At 41.9% G+C, this 26938-nt stretch overlaps 1 protein-coding gene across 4 annotated transcripts in view; it reads right to left on the bottom strand.

Moving 5' to 3' along the window:
* The window catches only part of LOC121533502 (guanine nucleotide-binding protein subunit alpha-11), a 71895-nt gene that overhangs the window by 16145 nt on the left and 28812 nt on the right, over nt 1-26938 (bottom strand). For 3 of the 4 annotated variants that reach the window (XM_041839491.1, XM_041839489.2, XM_041839490.2), the window contains 3 exons: nt 9359-9543; nt 4741-4895; nt 512-640 (listed from right to left, as the gene is read on the bottom strand). In XM_041839491.1, the coding sequence (XP_041695425.1) occupies nt 512-640; nt 4741-4895; nt 9359-9543 (469 nt within the window). Of the gene's footprint in view, nt 1-511; nt 641-1081; nt 1211-4740; nt 4896-9358; nt 9544-26938 lie in introns of all 4 variants that reach the window. The other variant, XM_041839492.2, reaches the window with a different exon arrangement.

The raw sequence follows: 26938 nt of genomic DNA, 5'->3' as shown, positions 1-26938 counted from the left end.
CCAGACTACAGTAACAGGCAGCATGGCTGGTTATGTCATACTGATACCAGACTGGTTATAGTCCTGGAGTACACGGTTTCTCAACATCCCTGTTATGATGACCATTGCTTCAGATGACTAGCTGACATTTAGCTCATCATTTTACTTCATCCAGTATTGTACCATGCAAAGCAAGGGGCTGAGGTGTCATTCAGTGTACATCTTGAGGATCACATAGCAACAGCTGAGAAAACTTGATGAGCCTGAGACAATTATTATGGAGATCAAAGCAACATTGAGGAATGAAATGAAGCAGCAGGTGAATCAGTGATATAATTTGTTTATGTTGATCTTGTGAGGGAGAGGATGATCTCCAGTCATACAATCAATAGAACATAGAGTGATCAATGTTCTTGGATGTGATCACAACGCAGTCAACATGAATATTGAAAACAAAAAAAATATCATAGGGAAAACAAAACACTGGGGTAGGTAGGGAAGGGAGTTAGGAAAAGTGTGAATGTCTTTCTACCTGAAAATGATGCTTTGCAAGTCGAAAGGGTATTCAATGATCCCTGTGGTGGGGATGCGAACCCTAAGCACATCTTGTTGGGTTGGTAGATAGTTTGGTTCGGCAATACGATCCAGATCGCTTAGATAGCTAGAGACGGGGAGAGAGAGAGAGGATCGACAAAAAAAAGAGAGAGAGAGTGAAGCATGGAGGGAGAACCCATTCCTGAGAGCCCTGGGGTTTGACACCTCACCTGCCACCTCTAGCACCCATCATCTCTCAGAAAGTTAGTACAGTCCCTGATGGCATCTCTCAGAGATCTTGCCATAACCTTTCCCATTGCGCCTTAATTCTATTGGGTTCAAATTGAGCCAGTCCAGAAGTCTGGACTAAAGACCCTCTCATCTTTCTCAATTTTTGGTTGTAGTTAGTAGTTGTGATTTGTCCTAAGACAACCTCAGAGCTGCTGATCGTGAGTTAGGAGTCTCAGAGAGTGTGCTACCAGGACCCAAGGCTGTGCGGCCAGCAGCAGTGGCGGGCGGTGGAGACATTACAGTGGCGAGGTAGAGGCAGCACTTCAGACACCAGTACCTGAAGATTATATTCTCCAGGTCAAAAGGGTACTCAATGATGCCAGTAGTGGGCACTCGAACCCGCAGCACATCCTGCTGAGTGGGCACGTACCCCACGGTCGCTATTCGCTCTAAATCTCTAAGGTAACTGTGGAATGAAGGGGGACACATGACACGTGTGTGCCTGATGCTGCACAATCACCTGCACACATGCATACAGACATACACACACACACAATCTCTTTCTCATGTACACAGAACTATATACAGACACCACATGCAGCACATTTTTATACAGTGCATTCGGAAAGTATTCAGACCCGTTGACTTTTCCACATTTTGTTACATTACAGCCTTATTCTAAAATGAATAAAATGTATTGTTTCCCTCAATCTATACACAATACCCCATAATAACAAAGCAAAAACATGTTTTTAGAAATGTTTGCAAATGTATTAAAAATAAAAAAAACAGATACCTTATTTACATAAGTATTCAGACCCTTTGCTATGAGACTCGAAATTGAGCTCATGTGCATCCTGTTTCCAGTGATCATCCTTGAGATGTTTTTACAACTTTTGCCAAAAGGCACCTAAAGGCTCTCAGACCATGAGAAACAAGATTCTCTGGTCTGATGAAACCCAGATTGAACCATTTGGCCTGCTGAATGCCAAGCGTCACGTCTGGGGGAAACCTGTCACCATCCCTAAGGTGAAGCATGGAGGTGTTAGCATCATGCTGTGGGGATGTTTTTCAGCGGCAGGAACTGGGAGACTAGTCAGGATCGAGGGAAAGATGAACGGAGCAAAGTACAGAGAGATCCTTGATGAAAACCTACTCCAGAGCACTCAGGACCTCAGACTGGGGTGAAGGTTCACCTTCCAACAGGACAATGACCAAGACAACACAGGAGTGGCTTCAGATCAAGTCTCTGGAGAGACCTGAAAATAGCTGTGCAGCGACGCTCCCCATCCAACCTGACAGAGCTTGAGAGGATCTGCAGAGAAGAATGGGAGAAACTCTCCAAATACAGGTGTGCCAAGCTTGTAGCGTCATACCCAAGAAGACTCGGGCTGTAATTGCCTTCAAAGGTGCTTCAACAACATACTGAGTAAATGGTCTGAATACTTACAGTACCAGTCAAAAGTTTGGACACACCTACTCATTCAAGGGTTTTTCTTTATTTCTACTATTTTCTACATTGTAGAATAATAGTGAAGACATCAAAACTATGAAATAACACATATGGAATCATGTAGTAACCAAAAAAATATTTTATATTTGAGATTCTTCAAAGTAGCCACCCTTTGCCTTGATGACAGCTTTGCACAATCTTGGCATTCTCTCAACCAGCTTCATGAGGTAGTCACCTGGAATGCATTTCAAATAACAGGTGTGCCTTCTTAAAAGTTAATTTGTGGAATTTCTGTCCTTCTTAGTGCGTTTGAGCCAATCAGTTGTGTTGTGACAAGGTAGGGGTCGTATACAGAAGATAGCCCTATTTGGTAAAAGACCAAGTCCATATTATGGCAAGAACAGCTCAAATAAGCAAAGAGAAACGACAGTCCATCATTACTTTTAGACATAAAGGTCAGTCAATCTAGACAATTTCAAGAACTTTGAAATGTTCTTCAACTGCAGTTGCAAAAACCATCAAGCGCTATGATGAAACTGGCTCTCATGAGGACCGCCACAGGAAAGGGAGACCCAGAGTTACCTCTGCTGCAGAGGGTAAGTTCATTAGAGTTACTAGCCTCAGAAATTGCAGCCCAAATAAATGCTTCACAGAGTTCAAGTAACAGACACATCTCAACATCAACTGTTCAGAGGAGACTGCATGAAATCAGGCCTTCATGGTCGAATTGCTGCAAAGAAACCACTATTAAAGGACACCAATAATAAGAAGAGACTTGCTTGGGCCAAGAAACACGAGCAATAGACATTAGACCGGTGGAAATCTGTCCTTTGGTCTGATGAGTCCAAATGTGAGATTTTTGGTTCCAACCGCCGTGTCTTTGTGAGACACAGAGTAGGTGAACGGATGATCTCCGCATGTGTGGTTCCCACCGTGAAGTATGGAGGAGGTGTGATTTGCTGGTGACACTGTCAGTGATTTATTTAGAATTCAAGGCACACTTAACCAGCATAGCTACCACAGCATTCTGCAGCGATACGCCATCCCATCTGGTTTGCGCTTAGTGGGACAATCTTTTGTTTTTCAACAGGACAATGACCCAACACACCTCCAGGCTGTGTAAGGGCTATTTGAAAGAAAAGCAGCCAACAAGTGCTCAGCATATATGGGAACTCCTTCAAGACTGTTGGAAAAGCATTCCAGGTGAAGCTGGTTGAGAGAATGCCAAGAGTGTGAAAAGCTGTCATCAAGGCAAAGGGTGGCTACTTTGAAGAATCTAAAATATATTTTGATTTGTTTAACACATTTTTGGTTACTACATGATTCCATGTGTTATTTCATAGTTTTGATGTCTTCACTATTATCATACAACGTAGAAAATAGTAAAATTTAAGAAAAACCCTTGAATGAGTAGGTGTGTCCAAACCTTTGACTGGTACTGTATGTAAATGTGATATGAAAAGTTTTTTTTTTTTTTTACATATGCAAAAATGTCTAAAAAACAGTTTTTGCTTTGTAATTATGGGGTATTGTGTGTAGACTGAGGAGAAAAAAAAACAATTTCATCCATTTTAGAATAAGGCTGTAATGTAACACTGTGGAAAAAGTCAAGGGGACTGAATACTTTCCGAAAGCACTGCACATATACATTTCTAAACAAACTATGTTAGTAGCAATAATAACAATTCACACAAGCCTAGGTGCCAGACCATTTCTGCATTCAACAAGGCTACATGGCTGCTTTGCCAAGACAACGTTAAGCTGGCTAGAGCAAAGACAGACTGGCACTCAGGTTCATAGTTCACAGTGTGATAAAGCTGAATAAGGACGAGACCTGAAAACTCTATCATGTAACCTGGCATGTAATGTAAGAGAATGGATGTGGGAATCAATACCGTATACATTAATATAGAGTATTATAGCTGTATCTCCTTACTCCTCCCTGAACTAACGGTAGGCAGTTTTGGTTTGTAACAATTATCACTAACCGTAGTTTGGGGGAGAGAATTTAAAACGGAAGATGACTAGTAGCTAAAAAAACACGACAGTTAAGTAACACAACATCCTAAAATGGTCCTTGTAAAAAACATTTGGGTTCATTTTTACAGTCCTGACTCCTGATAACCTTTTCAGAGTCATACAAATATAGAGTAGTCTAATCACTACATTGATTGCGAGTCATATTACTTACTCTGCATTTTAGGGCTGAATAAATCGAGACCTACATCTACATAACAAACATGCCATTCTGGTCTCCACAGGTTAGTTCAACTAGAACTAAGGTGGAGCAGGAGGAGAAATGTTGCTGTCTGTTCTTTATCTTTCCATCCTTCTATCTTTCATTGTTCCCCCCCCCCTTTCTTTTGGTCTCCCTCACTTTCACTTTCTCAAACCACTATTTATCAGACATAGATGATATTCACTACTTCAACTTAAAAATAAATAACTAAAAACATTCTCAATCTCTCCCATTCTAACTCTTCTACATCTCTAACCACTGTAGCAGTTGTGTGTGTGTGTGTTTAAGTCAGGAGTAGACTTACTATTTGGTGGAGTCCGAGAGCTGATATTCACGCCTGCGGTCATAGGCCTCCTGGATGCCAGGGTCTGTCCACAGTATCTTTATTGCACTGATGTAGGGCTGTTCGAAAGAACACACCTTCTCCACGTCCACCTCGCGCACCAGCAGCGCGTTGGACTGGGGGGAGGAACAGGGGAAAGAAGACAACAGGTTAGGAACATGGAAGGAATGGTGGAAGGTGGAAAGCATCATCCACATTTACTGTAACAGAATTCCACAATAATTTAGTAATTTCTTTATTCAGATCGAAAGTATACAGCACAAGATAGGACATATAATTTCCTATTATTTGCATCAACAGCGATGTTAAAGGAAGATAACCTTGTGTTATACTGACAGAATGTTCTCGATATGATTTAGGGCTAAAGACAGACTAGTCTTTCAATAGATACATCCAGGCTTCTCCTCAGCAGTGACTTAGTATCCATACCAGGACAGAACAGATTGGAGTATTAGTCCATTATGTTTTATGGCATGGTTTACGGCCACATTTATGGTCTATTTGAATATGGTTTGCATTTGATGATGCAGACATACAAGCTGTGGCTGGACAATTCAATGCTGAGATTGCCAGCTAACAACGTTTGCCAGTTAGGTGTCCTATGAGTGGATGAGAATTCAGACAATGCCAGAAGGTAGTCGTCTGTAGCTTTTGGTGGAATATTCATGGCCTAGGCCACTTTGGTGAATTTGCGAGGCATGCAAGACAAGACATTGTGAGACCAAGACATATGAGGACGGTTCTTTCTGCTTGCCCCCTCCACTCTCTCCATCGCGCTGGCTCACCTGCTCTTTCTGCTCGCTAATGATGCGAGTGTGTGTTCAGTCTTTGGTCCGTTGCGTGTAGAATATCCTAGCCCCAGCATTACTGAATTGCCGAGACATTGCAAGCCAAGAAATTTTGCGATACAGCATTCCATTGCGAGATACAGCTTTTGATTGTCGATAGATAGGCCTAGTGCACAGTTCTGACTTTCTGCCTGCTGGCCAACCTGCCTATACAGTGCCCCTCCCCCCGAAAGGTTGCTGGTTCGAATACCATAGCCGTCAAGGTGAGAAATCTGTTGACGTGCCTTTGAGTAAGGCACTTAACCCTAATTGGCATTAACAGCGGCCTGCATGTGTGTTGCTTTTTCTGAGTTCCAGAAAGAGAAGTTAGCTGGTCGGAGCACAATTAGATTAACCCAAGGAGGGATTGCAAAGCCCAGTAGTCTTTTACCCAGTGGGAAACATGGCTATTCCAGTGCTGCTAGTTCTGATTAGATGGGAACAAAAATAGGCAAATGATTAGATGGACATTTACAGTGCCTTCAGAAATAATTCATACCCCTCGACTTAATCCACATTTTGTATTACAGCCTGAATTCAAAATGGATTAACTTAATTATTTTTCTCACCCTTCTACACACACAAACACTACCCCATAATGACAAAGTGAAAACATGTTTATAGAAATTTTTGCAAATGTATTGAAAATGAAATACTGAAATATCTCATTTACATAAGTATTCACATCCCTGAGTCAATACTTTGGCTGCGATTACAGCTGTGAGTCTTTCTGGGTAAGGAAGAGTTTTCCCACACCTGGATTGTGCAACATCTGCCCATTATTCTTTTCAAAATTCTTCAAGCTTTGTCAAATTCGTTGTTGATCATTGCTAGATCATTTTCAGGTCTTGCCATAGATTTTCAAGTAGATTTAAGTCAAAATGGTAACTTGGCCACTCAGGAACATTCACAGTCTTCTTGGTAAGTAACTCCAGCGTATATTTGGCTTTGTGTTTTAGGTTATGCAGTAATGTGTTGTATTTTATTTGCCCCAAACATAACACTTTGTATTCAGGAACAAAAAGTTAATTGCTTTGCAACATATTTTGCAGTATTACTTTAGTGCCTTGTTGCAAACAGGATGCATATTTTGGAATATTTGTATCCTTCTTTTCACTCTCAATACATTCAGTATTGTGAAGTAACTACAATGTTGTTGATCCATCCTCAGTTTTCTATCACAGTCATTAAACTCTAACTGTTTTAAAGTCATCAATGGCCTTATGGTGAAATCCCTGGGCAGTTTTCTTCCTCTCTGGCAACTGAGTTAGGAAGGACGTCTGTATCTTTGTAGTGACTGGGTGCATTGATATATTATCAAAGGGATATTCAATGTGTGCTTTGTTTATTTACACCTATCTACCAATAGGTGCCCTTTGCAAGGCATTGGAAAACCTCCCTGTTCTTTGTGGTTGAATCTGTGTTTGAAATTCACTGTTTGACTGCAGGACCTTACAGATAATTGTATGTGTGGGGTACAGAGATGAGGTAGCCATTCAAAATCATGTTAAACTCTATTATTGCACACAGAGTAAGTCCATGCAACTTATTATGTGACTAGCACATTTTTACTCCTGAACTTATTTAGGCTTGCCGTAACAAAGGGGTTGAATACTTATTGACTCTACAAATTAATTAAAAAAAGAAAAGTGGAAATTTCTAAAACATTATTCCACTTTGACATTATGGGGTATTGTGTGTAGGCCAGTGACAAAATAAAATCTAAATTCAATCAATTTTTAATTCAGGCTGTAACACAACTAAATGTGGAAAAGTCAAGGGGAGTGAATACTTTCTGAAGGCACTCCCCTTGACTATAAATCAGTCTCCTCTATTCCAAAAACACTGAATCTTAGGGGTCGATTCCTAGCGGAATCGAATCTTGACACTGAGAAATTGGAGTCGGCGTGCAAGGAGTTGAGGAATCAATTATTTTGGATTCGACTCTCCAACACTACGTCATCGTCGTTAACAGTTGGAAAATGGCAGAGAAAGGCAAGTGACAGCAGCAAAGTCCTGTATGGCAATTCTGGCTAAATAAGAAGGAAATGCAAACTATACAAGCTGGAATGGACGTACAGTAATGGTAGTACAGGTGCAATGCTTAACCATCTGAAAGGGACGCCGTGAGACCAAACCGATGCTTGCAGCAGCACAGCTACATTGTGAATACACGTGGTATTTTATGATTTTTTTGTGTCGTTTTATTGGAACATTGAGAAAAGAAAAAGTATGTTTAAACGTTTAGAAAAATTGTCAATTTGGCACATCCCTAGCGCATACATCAGCAGCCAATGACCCATTCAAAAACTACTGTAAGGGCCACTAACCATTTGCTGCTCACATACAGTGCATTCGGAAAGTATTCAGACCCCTTCCCCTTTTCCACATTTTGTTAAGTTACAGCCTTGTTCTAAAATGGATTAAATAAAAATATTTTAAAAAATCTCACTACACTAAAAATAAATAAACAGAAATACCTTATTTACATAAGTACTCAGAACCTTTGCTATGAGACTCAAAATTGAGCTCAGGTGCATCCTGTTTCCATTGATCATCCCTGAGATGTTTCTACAACTTTATTGGGGTCCACCTGTGGAAAATTATATTGATTGGACATGATTTGGAAAGGCACACACCTATTTATATAACGTCCCACAGTTGACAGTGCGCGTCAGCTCAAAAACCAAGCCATGAGGTCGAAGGAATTGTCTGTAGAGCTCCGAGACAGGATTGTGTCGAGGCAAAGATCTGGGGAAGGGTACCAAAACATTTCTGCAGCATTGAAGGTCCCCAAGAGCACAGTGGCCTCCATCATTCTTAAATGGAAGAAGTTTGGAACCACCAAGACTCTTCCTAGAGCTGGTCGCCGGGCCATACTGAGCCAAAAACCTGATGGTCACTGACATAACTCCCAGAGTTCCTCTGTGGGGATGGGAGAACCTTCCAGAAGGACAACCATCTCTGCAGCACTCCACCAATCTGGCCTTTATGGTAGGGTGGCCAGACGGAAGCAACTCCTCAGTAAAAGGCACAACAAGATTCTTTGGCCTGAATGCCAAGCGTCACGTCTGGAGGAAACCTGGCACCATCCCTACAGTGAAGCATGGTGGTGGCAGCATCATGCTGTGGGGATGTTTTTCAGCGGCAGGGATTGGGAGACTAGTCAGGATCGAGGGAAAGATGAACGGAGAAAAGTACAGAGAGATCCTTGATGAAAACCTGCTCCAGAGCACTCAGGACCTCATAACGCTTCCCATCCAACCTGACAGAGCTTGAGAGGATCTGCAGAGAAGAATGGGAGAAACTCCCAAATACAGGTCTGTCAAGTTTGTAGCGTCATACCCAAGAAGACACAAGGCTGTAATCACTGCCAAAGTTCCTTCAACAAAGTACTGAGTAAAGGGTCTGAATACTACATTTACTTCCCCATAAATGTGATATTTCCATTTTTTATTAAAAAAAATTGCAAAAATGTCTAGAAAGTTTTTGCTTCGTCATTATGGGGTATTGTGATGAGGGCCAAAAACACTTTCAACAATTTTAGAATAAGGCTGTAATGTAACAAAATGTGGAAAAAGTCAAGGGGTCTGAATACTTTCAGAATGCACTATAAGTGATCTCTAATGTGGGGTCTAGATATAGGCCTACATAAGGCTATAATAATAGAAGACATTTCGACTAACAATGTCTTTGTCCAATGAGTGGACCCCTATCCCAATCCCTTCTCCCTATCCCCCAGCCAGACTCACCTTGTTCTGTTCATACTTGTACTGGATCTTGAGGGTCTCGGAGGCCCGGATCATGGACTGCATGGAGGTGAAGATGTTCTGATAGACCAGCTTGGTGAAGCCCCTCTTGTCCTCGTCGGTGTAGCCCGTCCCGTGGATGATGCGCATCTGTTTGATGAAGGTGCTCTTGCCACTTTCGCCAGTGCCTGTGGAGACACAGGACATAACACAGGTTAGACAGAGGTTCCCAAATGTTTTCAGTTTGAGTGCAGTCCACTATCCAAGACCCAGCGATACCAGAGTAAGTGAGTGGAGCGGAGCTGGAGCGGAGTGTGCCAAATTTGACTGGAGCGCGAAGCGATATTCCCAAAGGCCGGAGCGACGGCCTTCTCGCCTGCTCCAATTTCGCTCCAGTAGCGCTCACTTCACAAGCTCAGGGCAGGCCCGGCCCAGCATGCATTTGTAGTCTGCTTGTGTGCTGCTATAGCCCCTTGCTTTAGCTACTGTCATGGAGTTCGCTAAATATATTCATAAAGAAACTGATAAAACACACAGGTGCAAAATCAAGGTGACTTACAGTGAGGAAAAAAAGTATTTGATCCCCCTTACCCAGAAAGACTCACAGATGTAAATCGCTGCCAAAAGGTGTTTCACAAATTATTGACACAGGGGTGTGAATACCTATGTACAGTGAGGGAAAAAAGTATTTGATCCCCTGCTGATTTTGTATGTTTGCCCACTGACAAAGAAATTATCAGTCTATAATTTTAATGGTAGGTTTATTTGAACAGTGAGAGACAGAATAACAACAAAAAAATCCAGAAAAACACATGTCAAAAATGTTATAAATTGATTTGCATTTTAATGAGGGAAATAAGTATTTGACCCCTCTGCAAAACATGACTTAGTACTTGGTGGCAAAACCCTTGTTGGCAATCACAGAGGTCAAACGTTTCTTGTAGTTGGCCACCAGGTTTGCACACATCTCAGGAGGGATTTTGTCCCACTCCTCCTTGCAGATCTTCTCCAAGTCATTAAGGTTTCGAGGCTGACGTTTGGCAACTCGAACCTTCAGCTCCCTCCACAGATGTTCTATGGGATTAACGTCGGGAGACTGGCTAGGCCACTCCAGGACCTTAATGTGCTTCTTCTTGAGCCACTCCTTTGTTGCCTTGGCCGTGTGTTTTGGGTCATTGTCATGCTGGAATACCCATCTACGACCCATTTTCAATGCCCTGGCTGAGGGAAGGAGGTTCTCACCCAAGATTTGACGGTACATGGCCCCGTCCATCGTCCCTTTGATGTGTTGAAGTTGTCCTGTCCCCTTAGCAGAAAAACACCCACAAAGCATAATGTTTCCACCTCCATGTTTGACGGTGGGGATGGTGTTCTTGGGGTAATAGGCAGCATTCCTCCTCCTCCAAACACGGCGAGTTGAGTTGATGCCAAAGAGCTCCATTTTGGTCTCATCTGACCACAACACTTTCACCCAGTTCTCCTCTGAATCATTCAGATGTTCATTGGCAAACTTCAGACGGGCATGTATATGTGCTTTCTTGAGCAGGGGGACCTTGCAGGCTCTGCAGGATTTCAGTGCTTCACGGCGTAGTGTGTTACCAATTGTTTTCTTGGTGACTATGGTCCCAGCTGCCTTCAGATCATTGACAAGATCCTCCCGTGTAGTTCTGGGCTGATTCCTCACCGTTCTCATGATCATTGCAACTCCACGAGGTGAGATCTTGCATGGAGCCCCAGGCCGAGGGAGATTGACAGTTCTTTTGTGTTTCTTCCATTTGCGAATAATCGCACCAACTGTTGTCCCCTTCTCACCAAGCTGCTTGGCGATGGTCTTGTAGCCCATTCCAGCCTTGTGTAGGTCTACAATCTTGTCCCTGACATCCTTGGAGAGCTCTTTGGTCTTGGCCATGGTGGAGAGTTTGGAATCTGATTGATTGATTGCTTCTGTGGACAGGTGTCTTTTATACAGATAACAAGCTGAGATTAGGAGCACTCCCTTTAAGAGTGTGCTCCTAATCTCAGCTCGTTACCTGTATAAAGACACCTGGGAGCCAGAAATCTTTATGATTGAGAGGGGGTCAAATACTTATTTCCCTCATTAAAATGCAAATCAATTGATAACATTTTTGACATGCGTTTTTCTGGATTTTTTTGTTTGTTATTCTGTCTCTCACTGTTCAAATAAACCTATCATTAAAATTATAGACTGATCATTTCTTTGTCAGTGGACAAACTTACAAAATTAGCAGGGGATCAAATACTTTTTCCCCTCAATGTACAAAGACAAGGACCACAACTAAAGAATCATAGTGGAATCTGAAAAGACATATCTCGAAAGCATGGTGTACTTACTACATGCACATGCTAAAATAAAGGAACAAGGTGGGTAGCTAATGAAGTGTGCCATTGTAGCAAATAATTTATTTTAAAAAAAAATCAGATCTCTTAAAAGTTTTCATTTTTTGTTCCATTATCTATACAATAGGCCAATAGCCCTGGCATATTCCAACTTAAGGCCCTTTCCGTTTTGATTAGGCTATTTTGCCCAAAAACCATTTGGGCTACCTATAGAAAAAGCCAACAACTCTGCATCCCTGTCCATCCTGACAAGATTGGGCAAAATGGTGTTTAGCATCCCCAATGGCTCTGCAAGCACGGAGAGGATATTCTCCGCTGCTGGCCTGCTCTCCAGGCACCATCGCATGAGCCTGAAGCCACAGACACAAAGGCACTGTAGACTGAGCCTAATAAAGCATTTTTCGTTTAATTTGTATTTAATTCTAAGTAAGTCACAGTCTATGAGCAATTTATAGACTATAATGATTGAATACAATTAAAATGTTGTTTAAATGCTGAGCGCTTAATATCTCTGACTCCCTACCAGCCCAGTGTGTCGCACTTGCAAATTCTTCACAATGTATTTCTTTGTAGGCTATAGCCTTGAAATAATTGAAATAATATAGCCTAAATAATTCATTTCCGTTCCTTCTTAGGCTCCCTGTCTGGCTCCTGACCTATTTAGAGTGTTTATATGCTGTTTAATATGACTTGTAGCCTATTTGAAATGATGAGCGCGTGTCCCATGCGACAAGTGCACCATGCGACAAGTGCATGGGACTGATAGCATCCAGAGGGATACTTTGTGCAGGAAAACAGTACCCAAGTTACTTGTGCATTGCCAAGAGCTATACATTCTACAGTAACTAATGTCTGGCACCATGCAACATCTTATCAGATGAAGAAAAAAATATGTTGGATGGACGGTCAATAACAGCATTTTCTGGGTCCCAGTGGATGTCCCAAATATTTTGTATCTTTATTTGGACATTTCTAACTGCTGTATCCAACAATGGTACATTTGGGAATGTCGAGTCCAAACCACATAAAGTATAGAGAACGGTTAAGTATGGGTAGAGCACTACCCTGCCTCCCACCTCCCTCTCTAACAAACCATCTCCTCTCCCAGTACCCAGGCTGAGTCACCACAGCTTCAGCAGCTCTCCTCTGACTCTCTTCCTGTTCCTTTCTCCTCCCCTCCCTCCCTCTCGCCCTCTCCTCAGTGCGAGTACTACCCGCTTCCTCTATTTGCTCTGCAACCTTTGCACACATGCCAGGCTGGAGAGCAACATGAAATAGCTCATTGCATAACGTATTTTCTTTGTCTCCGTAGACTTGGCTGCATGGCGGCTGCTGCAGCTCCTTTCAGAGCTCAGTGGGAAATGTACTCTCTAGCACCATCTTAAATGCAGTTGGTTTGGAAGAGAGTTCTTCAGAGTAGCTACCGAGTTCAAAGCGGTTGAAACGAGGCCATTTCATGCTCTGAGAAAAAAGGCAATAAAACACCACATGTAGGCTAACAAAGGATAGGCCTAGTGTTAGGTGGATGGATTTTGAGGACATAAGCCTTTCTTTTGGACATTGTCCAATTTGACCATTTGCCAGCCAGGGTCTCTCCTATATTTCATCTGGATTTATTTGACGGCAGTTAATAAAGGAATGATCAGTAGGTATATAATGTGTGTGTGCTGCAGTACTGTACGCTTTACTCTCCTCTCTCTGACAAAGCTGCATTGATGAGTGTCTGAGAGCCCTGACGGGTGTTGGTCTTCCTCAGAGGATCTCTGCTCCTCAGTTAACTAGGTCAGGCCAGACAGAGTTTCCTACAGACAGTCCGACTTCAATGAAAAGGGTCACAATTAGCCTCACACACGGCCCTGGAGACCTCGCTCGCTCACTGACTCCTACTGAATGAAGAGAGGAACCTCAGACACTCAGTGGAACCCTGGAGCCTGCCCTGGGAGACGGGAAGTGAAGGAACATTGTACCATTGTCCTGATGTCATACCAGGTACTGTGTGGAGTTACAGATTAGAAGAACTGGACAAGGCATGAGCAATCAATAGAATCAGGTGGACGGATCGCAGCGGTTGGATTTCCAGGATAAGCGCAGAAGGCACACACTGAGACCTCAGTCAGGAGTGAGGAAATTCTGGGAGGCAGTATACAATCCGGTGTTATTGTCCTCCTTCCTCAGTTCAAACACACAGCTATGTTACCTAATATCTAGGAAACCATCTACAAATCACCACTAGCACTGTTGCTACACTAGCGTTGATGTAAATTTCTAGTTACCATGGCAACTATTCTATTATTAATGCTTTTAGAAAGTCCTACATGTAACTCAAAATACCCAGTGCACTGCCCACTGAAATCATTTAAAGGCAACTGTACAATGCACCCGTTTATTGATAAAATATTACAAACCAACCACATTTACTAAGGAATAAATCTGCTCCACGGTTCTTTCTCCATGTTTATTTAGTTGGTATTAGACTTGGTTGCCAGAGCACGACTGTAAAGAGGCTTACTTGCTATCAGCTATGAGTACTTCTGGTAATTAGCCTTCTTCTAGTATAATGCTAACCCAGTATCATGATAGGCCTGTAATTATTACGTAATTACCACATCACCATGGACTTCCTGAGTAAATACCATGTAATAAGTGGCCTGTAAAATATTAAAATGTCAGCAAAACTTCAAACACGGAGGAAGAGCCCTCTGACTCACTGTCAGTGAAGCAGAGATGTCACACCTGGCACCAATCCCAGGCCTCACCCTCCATGAATAACCATTAGCTTGAAGTGACTAAATCAAATTAAATGGATCCATTTTGACCGGTGGTGGCAGCAGAGGGCCACGGGATGCATTTCCGCTCCAAACAAATGGAGGGCAATAACTTGAGGCTGAGGTTGGCTTCCTTTCCGAGGAGAAAAACTCAAGAGGAGAAAAATAACTGCGCAGTAAGTGTGACAAAGTCGAGGAGTAAGGCCCAGTTTTGTAAATGATTCTCCAAAATGTTCCCCTGCGATGCGATTAGGCAGCCAGCTCAGCAGAATGTCACTGGGACACTGGCTGGATACGAGGCCCCAGGCTGTGCTCACAGGGAGCCTTCTCTGGGTTAGGCGGCTAGCAGGCCGGGTTTTAAAAGGAACTCAAAACCCTAACACTTGGTTACCCACCCAGCCGGGGAGATTTGCATTTAGGATTCCCCTGTCTTGATGTTGAACAGCTGCTCCGGACAAGTCTAGCAGTAGTGAGATATAACATTCTTCCTTATTCATTTCCTGTGACCCTGTCACAAGATGATCCCTCCCCTCCCCCAGTCCCTCCCCCCCAGGCTGCAGTCTTCCGACCGAATGACAGTCATTTCTCCAGTGCCTTCAGGAGGGAAGTAGGGAGTGGATCAGAGGAGACTGGGAGAGATCGCCATCCGGGTGGATCTGCCTGTCTGTCTGCAGCAGATTCTGTTCTTTCCGCTGACTGGAATCAGAGGAATAATCTGAGTGGGCAGACCGAGAGAGGGAGAGCAGCTCTATTCCAGTTTGGAGAGCACTCCACATTATTTTCCATCTAAAGGACGTACAGTGCCTTCAGAAACTATTCACACCCCTTGACTTTTTCCACATTTTGCTGTGTTATAGCCTGAATTTAAAATGTATTTAATTTAGATTTTTTGTCACTGGCCTACACACAATACGCCATAATCTCAAAGTAGAATTCAGTTTTTAGAAATTTTACAAATTAATAAAAAATTTAAAGCTGCAATGTCTTGAGTCAATAAGTATTCCACCCCATTATTATGGCAAGCCTAAATAAGTTCAGGAGTAAATATTTGCTTAACAAGTCAGAAAATAAATTTTAAGAATAGTGTTTAACATTGTTTTTGAATGACTGCCTCATCTCTGTACCCCACACATACAATCATCTGCAAGGTCCCGCAGTCGAGCAGTCAATTTCAAACAGATTCAACCACAAAGACCAGGAAGGTTTTCCAATGCCTCGAAAAGAAGGGCACCTATGGGTAGATGGGTAAAAAAAAAAAAAAAAAGACAAGAGGAATATCCCTTTAAGCATGGTGAAGTTATTAATTACACTATGGATGGTGTATCAATACACCCAGTCACAACAAAGATACAGGCGTCCTTCCTAACTCAGTTGCCGGAGAGGAAGAAACCGCTCAGGGATTTCACCATGAGGCCAATGGTGACATTAAAACAGTTACAGAGTTTAATGGCTGTGATAGGAGAAAACTGAGGATGGATCAACAACATTGTAGTAACTCCACAATACTAACTTAATTGACTGAGTGAAAAGAACACAAATATTCCAAAACATGCATCCTGTTTGCTACAAGGCGATAAAGTAATACTGCAAAAAATGTGTCAAAGCAATTAACATTTTGTCCTGAATACAAAGTGTTATGTTTGAGGCAAATCAAATACAACACAGTACTGAGTACTACTCTCCATATTTTCAAGCATAGTGGTGACAGCATCATGTTATGGGTATGCTTGTAATCGTTAAGGACTGGGGAGTTTTTCTGGATAAAAAAGAGAAGAAAAAGAAAAAGAAAACGGAATGGCGCTAAGCACAGGCAAAGTCCTAGAGGAAAACCTGGTTCAGTCTGCTTTCCACCAGACACTGGGGGATGAATTCACCTTTCAGCAGGACAATAACCTAAAACACAAGGCCAAATCTATACGAGTTGCTTACCAAGAAGACAGTGAATGTTCCTGAGTGGCCGAGTTACAGTTTTGATTTAAATCTACTTTAAAATCTAGGGCAAGACCTGAAATTGGCTGTCTAGTAAAGATCAACAACCAATATGACAGAGTTTGAAGAATTTTGAAAATGCAAATGTTGCGCAATCCAGATGTGGAAAGCTCTTAAGAGACTTACCCAGAAAGACTCACAGATGTAAATCGCTGCCAAAAGGTGTTTCACAAATTATTGACTCAGGGGTGTGAATACCTATGTACAGTGAGGGAAAAAAGTATTTGATCCCCTGCTGATTTTGTACGTTTGCCCCCCATGGAGGTGGAAACATCATTCTTTGGGGATGCTTTTCTGCAAAGGGGACAGGACGACTGCACCATATTGAGGGGAGGATGGATGGGGCCATGTATCGCGAGATCTTGGCCAACAACCTCCTTCCCTCAGTAAGAGCATTGAAGATGGGTCGTGGCTGGGTCTTCCAGCATGACAACGACCCGAAACACACAGCCAGGGCAACTAAGGAGTGGCTCCGTAAGAAGCATCTCAAGGTCCTGGAGTGGCCTAGCCAGTCTCCAGACCTGAACCCAATAGAACATCTTTGGAGGGAGCTGAAAGTCTGTATTGCCCAGCGACAGCCCCAAAACCTGAAGGATCTGGAGAAGGTCTGTATGGAGGAGTGGGCCAAAATCCCTGCTGCAGTGTGTGCAAACCTGGTCAAGAACTACAGGAAACGTATGATCTCTGTAATTGCAAACAAAGGTTTCTGTACCAAATAATAAGTTGTGCTTTTCTGATGTATCAAATACTTATGTCATGCAATAAAATGCAAATTGATTACTTAAAAATCATACAATGTGATTTTCTGGATTTTTGTTTTAGCTCTTTGGCATCAACTCAACTCGCCGTGTTTGGAGGAGGAGGAATGCTGCCTATGACCCCAAGAACACCATCCCCACCGTCAAACATGGAGGTGGAAACATTATGCTTTGTGGGTGTTTTTCTGCTAAGGGGACAGGACAACTTCACCGCATCAAAGGGACGATGGACGGGGCCAAATCTTGGGTGAGAACCTCCTTCCCTCAGCCAGGGCATTGAAAATGGGTCGTGGATGGGTATTCCAGCATGACAATGACCCAAAACACACGGCCAAGGCAACAAAGGAGTGGCTCAAGAAGAAGCACATTAAGTTCCTGGAGTGGCCTAGCCAGTCTCCAGACCTTAATCCCATAGAAAATCTGTGGAGGGAGCTGAAGGTTCGAGTTGCCAAACATCAGCCTCGAAACCTTAACGACTTGGAGAAGATCTGCAAAGAAGAGTGGGACAAAATCCCTCCTGAGATGTGTGCAAACCTGGTGGCCAACTACAAGAAACGTCTGACCTCTGTGATTGCCAACAAGGGTTTTGCCACCAAGTACTAAGTCATGTTTTGCAGAGGGGTCAAATACTTATTTCCCTCATTAAAATGCAAATCAATTTATAACATTTTTGACATGCGTTTTTCTGGATTTTGTTGTTGTTATTCTGTCTCTCACTGTTCAAATAAACCTACCATTAAAATTAGACTGATCAATCAGCAGGGGATCAAATACTTTTTTCCCTCACTGTAAATCAGATCTTTCTGTATTTCATTTTCAATAAATTTGCTAAAATTTCTAAAAACATGTTTTCACTTTGTCATTATGGTGTATTGTGTGTAGAAGGGTGAGAAAAATAATTAAGTTAACCCATTTTGAATTCAGACTTTAACACAAAATGTGGAATAAGTCAAGGGGTATGAATACCTTCTGAAGGCACTGTAAATGTCCATCTAATCATTTGCCTATTTTGGTTCCCATCTAAAAAGAACTAGCAGCACTGGAATAGCCATATTTCCCACCGGGTAAAAGACTAGTGGGTTTTGCAATCCCTCTTTGGGTTAATCTACCTCTGCTCCGACCAGCTAACTTCTCCCACTGGAACTCAGAGAAAGAGACACACATCGAGCAAGCAAAACACATGCAGGCAGCTGGTGATGCCCGACAATGCAGACAGACACACATCAGACAATGTCTTGAAGGGTAAGGCTCTTCTAGGCCACAAGGGGTGGCCTAGCCCCATATCTTGTTGTGTAATAGTGCCTTACCCTTCAAGACATTGTCTGATGTGTGTCTGTCTGCATTGTCGGGCATCACCAGCTGCCTGCATGTGTTTTGCTTGCTCAGTGTGTGTCGCTTTCTCTGAGTTCCAGAAAGAGAAGTTAGCATCATCACCTAATCCTACTGAACTTAACCTTTGGATGGACTCATTCCCTGACATCCAGTAGTTACAGGGATATAGGGAGGATCATACACGGATACATAAGCGTGAAGTAAGGTTTTAAGGATTTCACAGACTGCCACATAACTGTCGAAACTCTGGGTGTGTCACTGTTTGCTCAACCAACAGAGCAGACAAACAGGTTAGAACTAGAAGTACCAGGCCATAGCCTTTCTTTCGCACAGCGAGTACAGCTAGCCTACATTTTACTGCCCAGTTAACATCAATGAGCAATTTCATACCAACTACACAATTTCTTATGCTCGCGGTATGTTCATTCATCTGATCACATCTGTTCTGCTCAGGATGGTCTAGCTGCTCCGTGACAGTGTGTAAATCACAACCATGTCTAAATGTGTAACTTCCATTTTCCTGTGAGCCTACATTTAATTGGAACAAAACGAGCGAGCCTCCCTTTGTGAAGCACTGTAGTTACAGTGGCCGAGAATATGAGTGAATGCAATACGTGTGCAGGTGAACCTATAATACAGTTATCCTTTAAAGCGACACGTAAAGGATAATCAACGAGGGGCTATGCATTCTGTGGAAAATAATGAATTGACGTTGAAGGTGTGTTCCATGACGCTCTCGCGGAGTGTTGATTATCCCTTTTATACCATGGCTATAATTTAAAACACATTTGCAGCTAGAAATGTGTTCAACATCCACTGAAGTAGCTAGCAAGTTTACTAGATAGCTACAGTACTTGCCATGGTCTCGTCACGGTATCATTCATCCGCCGCCATCACCTCATGTTTCAGCATGATAATGCACGGCCCCATGTCGCAAGGATCTGTACACAATTCCTGGAAGCTGAAAATGTCCCAGTTCTTACATGGCCTGCATACTCAGACATGTCACCCACTGAACATGTTTGGGATGCTGCTGCTGCTACGCGCTGTTTATTATCTATGCATAGTCACTTAACCCTTACCTACATGTACATATTACCTCAATTATCTTGACTAAACTGTACCCCCGCACATTGACTCGGTACCGGTACCCCCTGTACATACCCTCGTTATTTTAATTTTATTGTGTAACTTTTTTTAAACCTTCGTTTATTTTGTCAATATTTTCTTAACTCATATTTTTCTTAAAACTACATTGTTGGTTAAGGGGTTGTAAGTAATAATAATAATAATAATAATAATAATAATAAGCCATTTAGCAGACGCTTTTATCCAAAGCGACTTAGTCATGCGTGCATACATTTTTGTGTATGGGTGGTCCCGGGGTTCGAACCCACTACCCTGGCATTACAAGCGCCGTGCTCTACCAGCTGAGCTACAGAGGACCACATAAGTAAGCATTTCACGGTAAGGCCTACACCTGTTGTATTCGGCGCTTGTGACAAATACAATTTTATTTGATCAATGTGTACGACAGCGTGTTCCAGTTCCCGCCAATACCCAGCAATTTCACACAGACGAGTGGGACAACATTCCACAGGCCACAATCAACAGCCTGATCAACTATGTGAAGGAGCTTCGCACTGCATGAGGCAAATGAAGGTCACACCAGATACTGACTGGTTTTCTGATCCACTCCCATATTTGTAATATGTCGTGTCAAATCCATAGATTAGGACCTAATACATGTATTTAAATTGACTGATTTCCTTATATGAACTGTAACAATCTTTGAAATTGTTGCGTTTATTTTTTTTGTTTAGTGTATTATGTGACATGGAATTTGCATGGTGATAAAACTCTCATGCAAACACCCGCTCTCATCTCATTGCAGCCACCACCAGTTAACATTAACACAGCGATAATCAGAGGTGGTACCAAGTCGCTATTATTCGAGTCACAAGCAAGTCTCAAGTCACAAGGTCAGAGTCTCAAGTCGAGTCCCAAGTAGAACAGGTCGAATCTCGAGTCAATCCAAGTCTTGCATTCTAAGAGCATGTTTTTTTCAAGTGAAGTCAACAACAACAAAAATCTATAAATGCAATAACTTGTTCAACTACAAATCTAGACCTTGGGACTATAAGGTTCTATCTGATATTTTTGTCAAAAATGAGTTAGTGACATATAATAGATCTTCATATGTTTGTGAAGTTAGATTTGTGAAAAGGTGCATTTTAAGTGGACATTTTGTTTTTTTACTACAAAGTTCTATCTGCATAAACCCATTTGAACTTGACGCTATAAGGTTATATCTGCAATCCAATCACAAATCTGAACACAGAATACAGACGGACCAATCAGAACACATGTCTGTCATCTCCCCCAAGTACAGTCTAGGCTAGTCTAGCCAGCAATAACGACACGCAAGCAAAAAATACAACACCGTCAGAAAGCTTACAATAAATGATTGTCACATCGTTGTTCAGTGATGACTAATTCGTCTGATGATCATAATACATTCAATGTATTTGATGTGTTCTGACTCTTCGTAAAATAGTGTTATTCTATAATTTATGTATTCAAATAGCTACAGTCTTCTTAAACTGAACATGTCTAATTCAGAAGTGTCAGATAGCACTTTATGGCTGTACCCAGATTTACATTTCAGAGCCATAATGTTCCATCTGCGATTGAACCCCCCTAAAAAAAAGAGATTGTCTCAGGATTTTCATACTCTGTACTTTAGGTACCTTTATGGTGAGGACCTTAATGGGTTATGAAAGAAGAATTCACTACAAAACAGTTCTGAGATTTGGGATGTGAAAACTTTGATGCTCAATATCTCAGAACTATGCCTTGCGCAGATACAGTGCCTTCAGAAAGTATTCACACCTCTCGACTTTTTCCACATTTTGTTGTGTTACAGCCTGGATTCAATTTAGATTTTTTTGTCACTGGCCTACACACAATGCCCTATAAGGTCAAAAGTGGAATTGTGTTTTTCTAAATGTTTTCAAATTAATAAAAAATGAAAAGCTGAAAGTATTCAACCCCTTTGTTATGGCAAGCCTAAATAAGTTCAGGAGTAGAAATGTGCTTAACAAGTCACATAATAAGTTGCATGGACTCACTCTGTGTGCAATAGCGTTTAACATGATTTTTGAATGACTACCTCATCTCTGTACCCCACACATACAATTATCTGTAAGGTCCCGCAGTCGAGCAGTGAATTTCAAATACAGATTCAACCACAAAGACCAGGGAGGTTTTCCAAAGGCTCGCAAAGGGCACCTATTGGTAGATGGGTAAAAATAAAAAAAGCAGACACTGAATATCCCTTTGAGCATAGTGAAGTTATTAATTACACTTTGGATAGTGTATCAATACACCCAGTCACTACAAAAGATACAGACATCTTCCTAACGGAGTTGCCGGAGAGGAAGGAAATCGCTCAGGGATTTCACCATGACTTTAAAACAGTAGAGTTTAATGGCTGTGATAGGAAAAAATGAGGATGGATCAACAACAACGTAGTTACTCCACAATACTAACCTAAATGACAGAGTGAAAAGGAAGCCTGTACAGTAGTGGTCACCAACCGGTCGATCACAATCGACTGGTCGATCTCCAAGGCGTTCCTAATCGATCACCAAACATTTCTGTAAAAGAAAATAAAGCCTTCCATTCTTTTATTTGTTTTTCATGCTGTTGGTGGTAGGGTGCACTTGATTCAGCAGCCCTAGTGCCGGGAAGGCAAAGTATTCCCATTTTGAACCATTTCATGTGTCTGAAGGTAGAACTACGCCTACCCGGTAGGCCCAGACAGCAAATCAAGGGAACCTACAGGCCTACCGCTGGCCAATCAGATAGCTCATATCACCGTGTCTGCACAGTTTCCTTTGACATTTTCTTCCACTTTGATAGAGTATTTTGTTGACCAAAAATGACAATTAAATCCACGCTAATCCCCCTTTGTAACGCAACAAAATGTGGAAAAAAGTCAAGGGATGTGAATACTTTCTGAAGCACTATAGAACCTTATAGTCCCACGCAATGTTCCCTCCAATGTTTTTTGGCACTGAGCAAATTTCAGGTGAGCGCAAACTTGAACATTGTGAAAGTTATTTGCAACTTCCAGCGCGTGTTTACTGTGAACACTGAGGCTGTACCCACTTTAAAGTTACATGTAGGCTACTGTGGCTATTTGATCATAATGTAGGCATACCAGAGTGGCCTACCATCAACAACAATGGAGCTAATGCATCCCATAACATTTTAACATGGAAATAGCTGTTCTTTCATTTAGCCTACAGTAACGGCCAATGTGTGGTGTTCAATGTTGGCCTACATTCCATGACAGTTTTAGAAAAAAACATGCAGGGCTTGACATTAACCGGTTTATCCACTTGTCCTTCAGACAAGGAGGTGACTAAAAATGTTGTGTTTGATGCAAGAAACCACTTTACAAAATAAAATATACTATTATTACAGAGAATCAGACAAATTATGGTACCCTCTGCCTATTGGCTACTTAGATTATTCAAGCCTGTCTCAAAATACAACACTGCCCCTTTAAGACAAAAAAAAAAGCATCCCTTACCTGATTCGCTTATCAAAGATATATACGTTTAGTGCTCTTGTAGGAAGCAATAACTCCCCTATTACTGACTACAAATGATCTATAACTGGGCTAATAAAACTCACTAACTAGCAAAGGATATGAACAAAATGTGCACAAATGGCTACATGCAGCTCTCGCTTTGATCTCAAAACAAGTGCATCTACTCACGACCACTCATGCTGTAAACACAGTCCAGGTCAAAGTAAATGGCACAGATCCATTTACACTACCGGTCAAAAGTTTTATAACACCTACTCATTCAAGGGTTTTTCTTTATTTTTACTATTTCCTACACTGTAGAATAATAGTGAAGAAATCAAAACTATGAAATAACACATATGGAATCATGTAGTAACCAAAAAAGTGTTAAACAAATCAAAATATATTTTATATTTCAGATTCTTAAAATAGCCACCCTTTGCCTTGATGACAGCTTTGCACACTCTTGGCATTCTCTCAACCAGCTTCATGAGGTAGTCACCTGGAATGCATTTCAATTAACAGGTGTGCCTTGTTAAAAGTTCATTTGTGGAATTTATTTCCTTCTTAATGCGTTTGAGCATATCAGTTGTGTTGTGACAAGGTAGGAGGGGTATACAGAAGATAGCCCTATTTGGTAAAAGACCAAGTCCCTATTATGGCAAGAAAAAGCTCAAATCAGCAAAGAGAAATGACAGTCCATCATTACTTTAAGACATGAAGGTCAGTCAATATAGAACATTTTAAGAACTTTGAAAGTTTCTTAAAGTGCAGTCGCAAAAACCATCAAGCACTATGCTGAAACTGGCTCTCATGAGGACCGCCACAGGAATGCATGCAAGACCCAAAGTTAACTCTGCTGCAGAGGATAAGTTCATTAGAGTTACCAGCCTCAGAAATTGCAGCCCAAATAAATGCTTCACAGAGTTCAAGTAACAGAATTCTCAACATCAACTTTTCAGAGGAGACTGTGTGAATCAGGCCGTCACGGTCGAATTGCTGCAAAGAAACCACTACTAAAGGACACCAATAAGAAGAAGAGACTTGCTTGGGCCAAGAAACACATTAGACCGGTGGAAATGTGTCCTGGTCTGGATTCCAAATTGGAGACGTTTGGTTTCAACCGCCGTGTCTTTGTGAGACGCGGTGTGGGTGAACGGATGATCTCTGCATGTGTATTTCCCACCGTAAAGCATGGAGGAGGTTGTGTTATGGTGTGGGGGTGCTTTTCTGGTGACAATGTGATTTATTTAGAATTCAAGGCACACTTAACGAGCATGGCTACCACAGCATTCTGCAGCGATACACCATCCCATCTGGTTTGGGCTTAGTGGGACTATCATTTGTTTTTCAACACGACAATGACCCAACACACCTCCAGGCTGTGTAAAGGCTATTTTACCAAGAAGGAGAGTGATGGAGTGCGGCATCAGATGATCTGGCCTCCACAATCCCCCGACCTCAACTAAATTGAGATGGTTTGGGATGCGTCGGACCACAGAGTGAAGGAAAAACAGCCAACAAGTGCTCAGCATATGTGGGAACTCATTCAAGACTATTGGAAAAGCATTCCAGGTGAAGCTGGTTGAGAGAATGCCAAGAGTGTGCAAAGCTGTCGTCAAGGCAAAGGGTGGCTATTTGAAGAATCTCAAATAGAAAATATATTTTGATTTGTTTAACACTTTTTTGGTTACTACATGATTCCATATGTGTTATTTCATAGTTTTGATGTCTTCACTATTATTTTACAATGTAGAACCCTTGAATGAGTAGGTGTTCTAAAACTTTTGACCGGTAGTGTATGGCAATGGTCTATTTGCATATAGGGCTACTGCAGCTCTGATTGTTTATGCCACACCGGTCTGTGTAGAGTACGGGCTGAGTAGTGCATGTCAATACAATAGAATCCTACTCCGATGCGTTCTCCCCTACAACAAAATCTCTTGCATAGTTTGTTTTGTTATGTAGTATTGAAAGTGGCTAATAGTGCATTGATTCGATCACAATTGCCACAGTACAGATGTATTCATTAAATAGTACCCGCAAAACACCAGTCTCAACGTCAACAGTGAAGAGACGACTCCGCGATGCTGACCTTCTAGGCAGAGTTGCAAAGAAAAAGCCATATTTCAGACTGACCAATAAAAAGAAAAGATTATGATGGGCAGTCTGAGATGTGGCTTTTTCTTTGCAACTCTTCCTAGAAGGTCAGCATCCCGGAGTCGCCTCTTCACTGTTGACGTTGAGGGTACTATTTAATGAAGCTGCCAGTTGAGGACCTGTGAGGAGTCTGTTTCTCAAACTAGACACTAATGCATTTGTCCTCTTGCTCAGTTGTGCACCGGGGCCTCCCACTCCTCTTTCTATTCTGGTTAGAGCCAGTTTGCGCTGTTCTGTGAAGGGAGTAGTACACAGCGTTGTACGAGATATTCCGTTTCTTGGCAATTTCTCGCATGGAATAGCCTTCATTTCTCAGAACAAGAATAGACTGACGAATTTTGGAAGAAAGTTATTGTTTCAGGCCATTTTGAGCCTGTAATCGAACCCACAATTGCTGATGCTCCAGATACTCAACTCGTCTCAAGAAGGCCAGTTTTATTTCTTCTTTAAATCAGCACAACAGTTTTCAGCTGTGCTAACATCATTTCAAAAGGGTTTTCTAATGATCAATTATGCCTTTTAAAATGATAAAACTTGGATTATCAAACACAACGTGGCATTGGAACACAGATGGTTGCTGATAATGGGCCTCTGTACACCTATGTAGATATTCCATTAAAAATCAGCCGTTTCCAGCTACAATAGCCATTTACAACATTAACAATGTCTACACTGTATTTCGGATCAATTTGATGTTATTTTAAATGGACAAAAAAAATGATTTTCTTTCGAAAACAAGGACATTTCTAAGTGACCCCAAACTTTTGTACAGTAGTGTACATTTAAATTATTTTATTGGGCTGATGGTGCCTGCATCTGATGGTCAGTCTCAGCAGAGGGAGAGAGCAGCAGACTGAGGGTCCGCCTCTCAACATCCCTCCACTCTCTTCCAGATTATGGCGAAACTCGAGTTGCACCGCATTATTTCTGCCTCATGCACAAATTCATGTTGTTAAGCCTATGAAGATAGAAAGTGAAATATTCCTCGATATTAAAAAAAGACCCAAGCCGCTAATAACGCAAGCCTATAGAAACACGTTCCTACTCATTCATTACTGCTGCAGTGCTTCTTGTAGCGCTGAGTGGAAATAGGAAGAACGCGCATTTTATGGCTTATAAGTGCTGAGTAAGAACTTTAAACATGAACTCACAGCATATCTTTGCTGTATTCATTGACAGTGTCTCTAGTCATGGTTTTAAACGTTTTGAAATCTCACAGTATCAACTTTGCTGTAGCTTTCTTCTATGCCTGCTAAATTACTGCAGACACGGTCATCTGAGCCATCCAATTGGCCAGCAGTAGGCCTATAGTGCACTTGATTTACTCTAGAAATCAAGGAGAAAGTAGGGTGCAGAGGCACCAGACAGGAAGATGTGAATTGGTTCCAGCTTGTGGAAAAAATAGGAACAAGGCTTTTTCGTTGGGTTTTTTACAGAAATGTTTGGGGATCGAACAGGAATGCCTTTGAGATCAACCATTAGATCGCGATCCTCTAGGAATGCCTTTGAGATCGACCGGTTGGTGTCCACTGCCCTAGAAAGTTGAGTGAAGTTCAATTTCGTACTTCTCTCTCTGGGCTAATATTACTGCGCGGCAGTCTCGAGGCTACTGCGCGTGCGC

This window comes from Coregonus clupeaformis, chromosome 20 (genome assembly GCF_020615455.1).
Source record: "Coregonus clupeaformis isolate EN_2021a chromosome 20, ASM2061545v1, whole genome shotgun sequence".
NCBI classification, from domain to species: Eukaryota; Metazoa; Chordata; class Actinopteri; order Salmoniformes; family Salmonidae; genus Coregonus; species Coregonus clupeaformis.
Note: the sequence above shows the minus strand (reverse complement) of the source record. Positions and strands in the feature narration are given on the sequence as shown.